Source organism: Chaetura pelagica, unplaced genomic scaffold (genome assembly GCF_000747805.2).
Source record: "Chaetura pelagica isolate M959 unplaced genomic scaffold, ChaPel_1.0 scaffold345, whole genome shotgun sequence".
Classification (NCBI taxonomy): domain Eukaryota; kingdom Metazoa; phylum Chordata; class Aves; order Apodiformes; family Apodidae; genus Chaetura; species Chaetura pelagica.
This window is the reverse complement of record NW_009953962.1, coordinates 1,994,225-2,004,831: the sequence shown is the minus strand read 5'-3', so window position 1 is coordinate 2,004,831 and position 10,607 is coordinate 1,994,225. Positions and strand designations below refer to the sequence as shown.

The 10,607-nt window shown below is 37.3% G+C and overlaps 1 protein-coding gene across 1 annotated transcript in view; it reads right to left on the bottom strand.

Moving 5' to 3' along the window:
* CCDC171 (coiled-coil domain containing 171) overlaps positions 1 to 10,607 on the bottom strand; it is a 144,349-nt gene that overhangs the window by 41,505 nt on the left and 92,237 nt on the right. The window contains exons 20-21 of the mRNA XM_010001935.1: positions 5,051 to 5,196; positions 1,950 to 2,004 (exon numbers count right to left, since the gene is read on the bottom strand). Of these exons, the coding sequence (XP_010000237.1) occupies positions 1,950 to 2,004; positions 5,051 to 5,196 (201 nt within the window). The remainder of the gene's footprint in view (positions 1 to 1,949; positions 2,005 to 5,050; positions 5,197 to 10,607) is intronic.

Genomic DNA, 10,607 nt, shown 5'->3' with positions numbered 1-10,607 from the left:
GGGGCCCGCGGGCCGTGGGAAGTGCCGAGCCCTTTCCCACGGGGCTGGGGGCAGCCCTGCGTGCAACAGGTGTGCACAGGTTGAGGAGCTTCTGCAGCAGGTTGCCGAACTGCAGGAGACAGTAAGAAGCTGAGGAATATTAGGGAGACAGAAAAGGAGATAGGAAATTGGCTCCAGACACACCAAGAGACAAACCCACAGCCTAAGCCCCAGAGACAAAAACTCCCCCCACTAGCAAACATGGAGAGGAGGGAAGTGAATAAAGTGGAAAAAGAGAGACGGAGGGATGGAAGACTGGTAAGTCAAAAATCCAAAGGAAGAAGAGACTTCCCTACAAACACCTAAAGTGCCCTTGCAGAACCATCTTACATTTCTGCAGACTGAAGGGGGAAAACAACTCATGAAGTTAAGCTGCCAGAGCCAAGGCAGCTCACTCAGAGGATCCTGTAGCAAGAGTGCTCAGAAGAAGCAGCAACAAGTCATAGCTGGGGGACTCTCCCTTCCCAGGGGTACGGAGGGACCCATTTGCAGATTGGACCTGCTTACTAGAGATGCCTGCTGCAGCTTAGCAGGGGCTTGAATGAAGGACAGAGCAGAAATATTACATCCACTTGTGCTGCCCACCAACTATTATCTGCTCCTACTGTTTCACGTGGGCACCACTTACACAGCCAGGAGTAGCCTGAAGATTATCAGGAAAGACTACAGGGTGCTGGGAGCGGCGGTGAAGGGCTTGGGAGCACAGGTAGTGCTCTCTTCAATCCTTCCAGTCAAAGAGAAAGGGCTGGAAAGGGCCAACCAAACTGGAAAAGTCAACAAATGGTTACAGGAGTGGTGCCATAGTCAGGGCTTTGGTCACATAGACCACAAGACTCACTCTGAGAAACCTGGTTTCCTGAGGGCTGATGGGGTTCACCTGTCTGAGTTGATCTACAAGCAATTCATTTTAGTTCTGCTGAATGGAGCATCCTGGCATTTCTAACTCTTATGTTTTCCTCATTCTTTAGGTTAACAAATCAGAAAGAATAAATGATTCTGCTACTCAATAATAAGCTGTGTTGGCTTAACAACTATGTACACCAAGAACTAAGAAACAGATGTAGTAACTAAAATTCTCAAGTAAAGACAGCAGGCTCTTGATCTGCATCAAGAAAATCAAGAGTTAAGTTGGTAATATACCCAACAACCTTTCTCCAAACACTTCAATCCTCCTGCCTATGTAGCACTGCTTTCTAAATCAACATGTAAACTAGCAATCCAGAACAATATATTCTCAAGACCAAGGACATTATATGCACATGCTACAGAAAAAAAAAAAAAAAAGCCAGCACTTTCTGCATGACACAGATTTCTCAAACTGAAAAGAATCCAGTATGAAAAAGATGGTAACACAAAGGAAGATATTCCTTATCAGCCCACTTTGCTACAGCTAAAACACACGATTTCAGTAGTGTCAGTTTTTGTCAACATTAAAGGACAGAGTAACTTTAAAAAGGTATCTGAAAATTAAGTTAACAGCAGTTTTGGTGGACACAGAAACTAACAAAAGAAATAGATTCCCATAGTTCTAGGAAATCAAGATGTGATAAGGGAAGTTAATACTCCAAATTAATAAAACCACGGATTTTGCACTGGACTAAAAACAGATAGAAAACAACCAGCCACTAGACCTTCAGCTAAAACCAGCCTTTCTCTCAAATAATTAATATACAGCTGTTTAGGACCTTCAAGGAATACTATACCAGGGCAAAACAGAACCAGCCAAAGAGACAGTTTAGGATTATTACTCAATTTTTTAAAAGCTTTTAAAAATCATTAAACATTTTAATTACAGGTTAATATTGTATTTTCCTTCTTTTATCTATCAATTATCAAAGATTAAAGTAGCAGTTGTAAAATCTCAATGTGTTTGGAAATACAAATGCAGAGGGAACACTTAAAATTCTTACCTTTTGAAGAGAGGCTTCCACGGATTTCATATGACTAATAATCAATTCTTTGTCTCTATTACAAGATATAAAAACAAAACAGAGAGGTTAATAGAACTGAAGCTCACGTAGAAATTAGTTTTCTGCTACTTCATAGCCTTTGTGTATTTAGAAATATTTTTGGATAACTCAAACTGTTACAATTGTAACTCTCCTTTTTTATCTCCAATACAAACCCCAAAAACCAGTTCATGGACCACTATTTGGCACATTTCCACATGAAAGATGTTTCTGTTGTGGATAAGCAATTAAACTAGCTGTATTTATATGCGTATGAATGAACAATTATCATGTTCTTGGAGAAGAAATCTGCAGTCTTGGATAAGAAAGACATGTTGAATTAAGCCTACACTCTAGCAGGAAGAGATTATAATCTTATACTGGAAAACACTGACAAATCTGTGTCTTTCATCAATTATATGGGCCTTACAACTGTATACTTCTAGGCATAGAAGTCTTCCTGTCCTCTCTAAATCTGAACATTCCACTCACTGGTCCTTTTCCAAAAGAACTCCAAGTCAAAAATCCTATCCTTATCAAAGTCTGGAGAAGGAAATACTGCTTACACCATTTTGTAAGACTGGGGCTTCAGTGAGAAAGACAGCTTTGATCAACTATGCTGCCACCAAAAACCTTGGTCTCATCTGATGCACTAAGAGAAATTGAATCAAAGTTGCATAATACCATATGACTAAGGAGAACAGGACAGCATCACCAATAGAACACTGCAGGAAATAAAATGGAATTTATACCAGAAAAGCTGATACACCTTAATATTCCAGGACCATCTCTTATCTTGACAGCTATGTGAATAGCTCATTTGAGCTCTTACAGCTCCTAAAACAGAACTAAAAATCAGGGCATTCCTCTGCCTGGAAAGCCCACTGCCTCCTCATTTCTTGATTCATATCATCCTAACAGCATATACAGCAAGGTGGCCAGAAAAGCAGGATTGGCTTTTACAGTCTTAGTAAAGTTGTCACACAGGTTCTCTTTTCAGGATCCTGCCTTTCTTTGGATTACACTGACAGGGACATGCTTTTCACCCTCTCTGCTGGCCTCATTTATGTAGTGACTACTGTTTGTATGCATGAAGTATGTATGCTCTAGAGAGCAAGTTCAAAGCTGTTCATTTCTAAATTCGTTACTGACATACAAGTCAGTCTGTTCCTCACATATTTTCAGGTGTTAATCATAAAAAGGAAAGTATCTTTAGATGGAATTTTGGACCCAGGTTAACAGGTGGTCCCCAGGTTCTTATTTTTGTGAACAGAAAGCCCTCTGACTACAGTTGATTTATTATCTTTAAAAGCATATTAAAATAAAAATATGGTAATATTTGTTTATAGCACCTAGAAAAAAGGTTAAAGATTTAACCTATTACACCCCTAAAAGTCAGGATCCACATTTCATTCAGTCTTTATTTCATATATTCATCAATAAGGTAAGGGAAATTGTTGTTGGATTATAGAACTATACTTCAGGATTATTATCCAGAAATGTAGTTCAGACATGAGGAACATGGTGTACGTGACCTTTTACACAATAGCTGGGGTGTAGGCTTGACAGAGATTTTCTATCTAGCAGAGAAATGACCAAAAGGCTACTAAATTCCAGTCAAGTTCACTGCTATCAGACAATTTTTATTAGTATCGCTTCATACAGTGGAGGAAAGTGGAACAGAACTAGTGGTCACCACTGTAAGAAAGTAAAAATGGCCATTTTCAGAGTGAGCCAGCCATCTTGCTATCCTTTAAAGCTGTACAAAAGATTAGGAAAGAACTTTGAAAGACACCCATACATTGTTTACATTGCTCACTCAGGTTTTGGAATAGCTGAATGAGCTATTTTTGGAATAAGATTTTCTGGACAGAGTAAAGTCTGTTTCACCTACTAATATGTTCCAAAGGGTAAGGCATTTACGGTGAAGAGCTGGTAGAAGAACAAATGGTATGGGTTGTTTCTTTGTCAATATTCAACTGCTATATACATAAATAAAATCAATCTTAAAACCACTTCATGTTAAAGAAAACAAAACCCTTTTCTGAATATAAGAAGGGAATGATCTGTACTAGAATACATAAAAATAGGTTGGGACAGGGTGAGAAGGGGCAAGCTTTCCAGAACAAATCCTTCTTCAGGTCACATCTGCTTTAATACACTCATTCGAAATAACATTTGTCATTTTAATTAGCTTTATAAACATTTCACTGATAACTAGATTAATTCCATTATTTAACTTGTGCATAAAACCCTTAGAGTTTCTAACCTATTGCTCTTCAGAGGTCAAATGTATTTCTGGTATAATGAGAAATTTTAATTTTAAATTAAACTTTTTAAAAATCTTAGCCATGGACCAACCATATTTAAAGTCCATACTACAAAAAGAGTATTAGATAACAGAGTCTTATCTTTCTATCTGTATGACTATAAGAGATTAATAATAATCTCATTCAAGTCAATGGAACACCTTTTGACTACCACTCTTTTCAAGATTGGTCCCTGAACATTTTCTTCGACGCCCAAGGTTATGGTATAAAAAGGCATGGGTTTTATGTTTAAATCCAAAACTCTCTGAAAATCAGCTGAAAGTTGTACCTTGTTCCACAGATAAGATAAGGTACAAAATGGGCTTTCAGCCCATTTGGAAACTTAACACCTGTCACCTAGCTGACATTTCTGTATTTACTATAAATAAATTGGATCTCTCTACAAAAAGATTATGTGGAAATAGAGAAAACAAACAATCATTTATTAAATAGTGTTACAGATCTGCCAAAGAGATGTTATCAAATTAGTAAGATAATGGGCAAACAGAAATGTCCATGCTATTTCAGGACCCTGAATTTGGAGAACTATTATGGGATAGCTACAGAACACAAGCCATCTAGCATCTTGAACTAACAGTTTTCTTTTTAGAAGACTATCACTGAATTTTAAAGAGACACAGATGTACTTTTGTTTCCTAGCATTACATTAGGCAGGGCTAAAGCCCTGCGCATGAAAGTAGGAATTGATCTTTTGTCCTTTTCAAGTGATCTCCCCAAGGTCCCAGTGCTCACTTCACTGCCATGCAGAGGGCACTCTCTGCATCACGGATGTTCTCTTTCAGTCGACGCTTGTCCTGCTCCAGCTGGGTAAGAAGTCTATTGAGCTGACGCAGAGATTGATCTTTCCTTCTCAGCTCCATCTTTGTCTCAGAGAGTCTCTGCAAGCAGACAGAAGGCAGAGTTACTTGTCAGCCCAAATAATTAACTTCAATTTATGCCATAGGCTATTAAACAAAGTGGAAAACAGACTGACTGTGAAGTAGATTTGGACCGTTACATACTGCAGTTTTATTAATTCTCTAACAAAAAACATACTAACTCAGAACCCCCAGTTTTTAGCAATATTGCCTATGTAGAAATATTTTTCATAAAAAAATAAAGTAATTTATTGATCCAACAGGTACATATACTATGCTACAGGTGCTATACTTCCCAATACCGTATCTAAGCAAAGTGGAAATAGTTAAAAGAACCGTGTTAGAGAGAACAGAATATTCTAAAAACTTTAAATTAACATTAAAGAAAAGAATTCACAATGAAAGAAAGGGAATAAACAAAGTAGCATTTATTTAAATATTCTACACTATGCAGAAATTGCAGAATTAAAAAAAATAATCTAACATTCTAAGTGAATCAAGTACATATTTTGCTGCAATTTTTGCTAAGAATAAATCACTATTTTATGGTGTTTTCACTGATTTAACATTAGTTTTGCAGTAAGCAAAATTGCACTTGTATTTTTTAATGTTTCTTTCCAACTTAAAATTGACACAACATGCTTTAAATCAATTCAGATTAACCCAACAGACGACAAACAGCACACAGAACTAATTAATACAGAACCTGGCTAGCTGCTGCTCATTTCTGCTGGGATAAATCAATACTTACACAGACTTGAGTATTAATAAAGTGATTTCAGAGTTTGCTAAACATTACATTTTACTTATAGCTGTTAATTGCCTTTTTTGAATGAAATTATAATAGCTGGCTCTAAACATTCTTTTACAAAATATAAAGTCCCTAACATATTCTAAACTAATATAGAAGGATAGAGAAGACTGCACAGCTTCAAGACTGAGCTCTTACACCTTGTTTTCAAAATTTGTAAATGTTTTCTGCTTATGTTCTAAAAATTCTATGCATAATTCATACTCAGAAGAACTTGACGTGGACTGTGGAACATGGAGAATAGGTATCATGCTGAAGATATGTATTAAGAACAGTATATACAAAAGGCTGATAAAAATTTGGAGGGCACTGAAAACTCAACTGATCTGAAAAAGTGTCAGATCTAGCCAAGACTCAAGGCATTTCAAAAACAAACATGCCAAGAAAATTTCTATAAAATAACAAAGTAGAGTATAAAACTGCATAATCCTCCAAAATAAACTGAAATCTGTAGATCGGTGTAAGTTTTCTTCAAATGTTTCTGAAGACAAAAATGCAACCTGTTATTTCAGTAGTGTATTTGGAAGCTAGAGCACCACTACCTGAACTCTCTATTCAGCAGTTTACTAACTCCAGCCTGTGTTTAATCACTTCTGTAGGAGAAAAAAAAACAGCAAACAAACAAAACAAAACCACACCCAAACATCAGGATTTTATTTAAGAAACTCTGAATTCCAGAAATGTTAATACTAGTCTTGCTCACATTACTGCAAATTGAATAACTATTCTGCCTTGTATGCACTTACTTTTTATGAAGAATGCTATTCTTCACATACAAAAAGATAAACACACAGATCTTTCTTCCACTGCGTTATTAGCATAAAGATATCTAAACTTAGATGTGTTGCTTTCAGAAATTCTACCCTAATGCCACTAGCAGCTATTAAAGCCCTGTCTGAACTGCTCAATTTGTGATTTGTCAGATTTTCATAAAAGTTATTCCACAAAACCAGATGTGGGTTAGCAAGGATAAAAGCAGACATCTTTAATGTAGAAGCAAATAACATTATCTTCTTCCATTTATTGTGTTTACTGTTGGTTTGTTTTAGGCTCAGTCAACACCGAACAAACAGCTCTGAAAACTGAGTAAAGTCCCATCTTCCTATATTCCCATCTTTGACAAAATTTATCGAACAGAGAGCAATTTCTCTGGAGGCAATGCTCTGTTCACACCACTCTCCCATCTGAATTAAGATGTAGGAGAGATAATTCTGTTGATATTTTTATGTAAGCAATTTATCACGTAGAGGCCGCTTGAACAGAATCTGACTCCAAGATTCTAGTGGTCTAAATGAGTGAATACAGGGTACTAGGAACATTATACATATTTATTCCATTTTTATTAGACAGCTATCCTTCTACAGCGGCTGAAGAGTTGTCTGATCCCACATAAAGCTTTCATCACTGACAAAAAATGCTGAAGAGACCCACTAGGTGTCAAAATCTTCTGGTAGCTAATTAATCTTGCTTACCAATTGAAAGTGCAGGCTATGAATGAGGCAATTTCAGGATTGAAAACATGAAGCCTAACACTTCAACAGGCATGGCCAGCAATCCACACTAGCTGGTGATGAAGCAATACAGAAATTATTAAATCAAATATCTCACTGACCAACTGCTTTATTATATTGAAAATTTTCACCATTATTTCCAAAAATCTCCTACTTTACCTATCAATAATATTGTATTATCTAAGTAAAATGTAAACTGATTTTAGCTCTCTAAAAGCAGTTCCAGCATTCACTTGAAGCTCTTTGCTATTGCAGGTTAAAGTCAAGCCTTGGAAACGGCTCAAATGCAGTATGGAGTATTCTAAAATAATGGCTGCTCAGCCTCTCTTTTTTTTCCTTCTTCAGATTGATCTAATTAAAACCCTTGATAAACTTTATGGACTCTAATATTTCCAGCTGAGTGACTGAAACCAAGAGGGTGTGCCTGAAGGCAGCAAGGCAACAATGATAAGCAGCAGGTTAGCCACTAATTTCTCAGCCAGGGTAGATTGTGAAAGTGTGATGTTCTGATATCCAAGAAAGTGTTCAGGAGAGAATAGGATAAATCAAGTTTAATAACTCTGCTCCTAATTGTTCCCTCAATGCTCCACTCTAATTACTTGGAGAACTCTCCTGACTGTCACCTGATATTAAGTTGTTGGAGGCTGAGTGTGGAGCAGTGAGATAATCAATAAACATTTAGTGGGGAGAAGAATGAAGATCCCGTTAAGCAGTGGGAACCTGCAGCACCCAAAGCCCTTCTGCTCATGAGAAAACCTATGGGAGAGCCATAGTGATTGCAAAGCAATAATCCAAAGCACTGTTTTTAGGCCTTGAGGCCTTTAGGCAACAGTACATTTGAGGAAAAAAGGTTAACACGGTCACCCTAATTACAGCCCATTTTCACATTCTTCATATATAAGCGAAGACAAGCCAATTAGGTAGAAAGGAAGATAAGGGAAGTTTTATTTGTATACTAATTAAACCCCTGATGAAATTAAAGGAAAAACATACAGCTCTGTAATTGTGTCTGAGAAAGGTCACTTCAGGTTCAGTTATCAGAAAAGCGCAGCCTTGAGATATTTCACTTAATCCACAATATAGCACTTATTTTGCCCCCCACGTCTCAGTATTTACAAAAATAAGAAAATTTCGAAACCTGATAATGCATTTATCTTGAAATGTTTTCTGTAGACAATTACAATTGTTAGAAAGTTGAGGCTAAATATGATAAGAAGAATGAAGGTTTTAAAAACCTACTATGTCTGCACATAGTTCTGTGAAGATGCTGAGCTTTCACTTTCAAGCACAAGAGATCCTGAACTAGCTTAGAAGCCAAACTCCAATTCATCAACATTCTGTAAAATGTCAGTTATTTGTTTAGTTCTGACGTTTAGGCATTCAGGTGCCAAGTCAGACATCGCTGTACTCCTTCCACCAAAATCTTATAAATCAGTTGAGTTTTTATCAGAATCCTTAGAAGGAGTTCCCTTTAGAGATATTTTAGATTTAGGCTTTTTTCAATGCCATATACTGAGCATGAAAAATCACTTGTTGGAGGCAACAGCAAGTAACTGATAGCACTGAATATAAATCTCATTGGATGTCTGTTGGCTGGGTCCTTCCACAAATAATTTTAACAAGCTTACAATTGCAGGAATCTCCTCCTTAAAAACCAGTTACAAAAATAAATAAATGTTAACATTTTCATTCTTTACACACACTAAAAATAAGTCTGTTCAAAAGGTAACAGATGAACAATCACCTATGACAGTCATACAATTTTAATGAATGCAAAGCATGTGTGACACGTACGTACTGAGAGCATATTTTCCAAGATATAGTAAAGCTAGACCAAACTACTGAAGAAATTAGATTTAAATTAAGCAGACACAACACAGCACTACCAAATAAGCAAATATACTGCAGCATGTGTATTATTACCTAATTTCTGAAAGTAAAGGGTTTGTGCTCAGGAAGAAGTTTTATGTATGTGTTTTCTATTCAGATGCAAAATATTAAATTTTAACTCAAAATTCCTACATATTGTCCTACACAGGCAACTAATACAATTCCACAATGAAAATGAGAATGCAGAGTTTAGCCAGCATCCATTCCTCCACCAGCTGATACACAGTTCCCATTATCCCATTGGCAAATATAATCATAGAAGGGTTTGAGTTGGAAGGGACCTTAAAGATCATCAGGTTCCAACCTCCCTGTATATGCAGGGACACATCCCATTAGATCAGGCTGCTCAGAGCCCCATCCAACCTGGCCTTGAACACTTCCAGGGATGGGCCTTCCAGAACTTCCCTGGACAACCTGTTCCAATGTCTTATGACCCTCACACTAAAGAATTTCTTCACAATCTGAATCCCCCCATCTTACAGTTTTCATCCATTAGCCCTTGTCCTCTCACTACACACTCTTGTAAAAAGTCCCTCCCCAGCTTTCTTGTAGGCCCCTTCAGGTAATGGAAGGCTGCTATAAGGTCCCCCCAGTGCCTTCTCTTCTCCAGGCTGGAAGCTCCAACTCTCCAAGCCTGTCCTCATAGCAGAGGTGCTCCAGGTGCTCTGATCATCTTTCTGGCCCTCCTCTGGACTTTCTCCAGGAGCTCCATGTCCTTCTTAGATTGGGGGCTCCAGAATTGGACACAATACTCCAAGTGGGATCTGAGAAGAGCTGAGTAAAGGGAGAGAGTCACCTCCCTAAACCCACTGGCCACGCTTCTCTTGATGCAGCACAGGACATGGTTGGCTTTCTGGGCTGCAAGCACACATTGCTAACTCATGTTGAGATTCTTGTTCACCCTCAAAAGAGTTTACAGATAACCTAGAGAACTCTTGCATCTTCAAAATGTCCAAATCCAAAATTACACTAATATTTAATGTCACTTTTAATTTAGTGTGCACGACTGCAATGCAAACTAAATTACATTAGTTCAAAATATACAGCTGATCTTCCACAGGACATTTTCTGAAAAGAATTCTTACTTATCAAGAACATCTCAAAGTGAAACTTCTATCAAAATAGAGAATTAAAATTCTCAGGGAAAGAAAGTTCTGTGGCAAAAATAATTCTTAACTTGGACCTCTCCTTGATACATTAAAAAAAAAAAAAAAATCTGA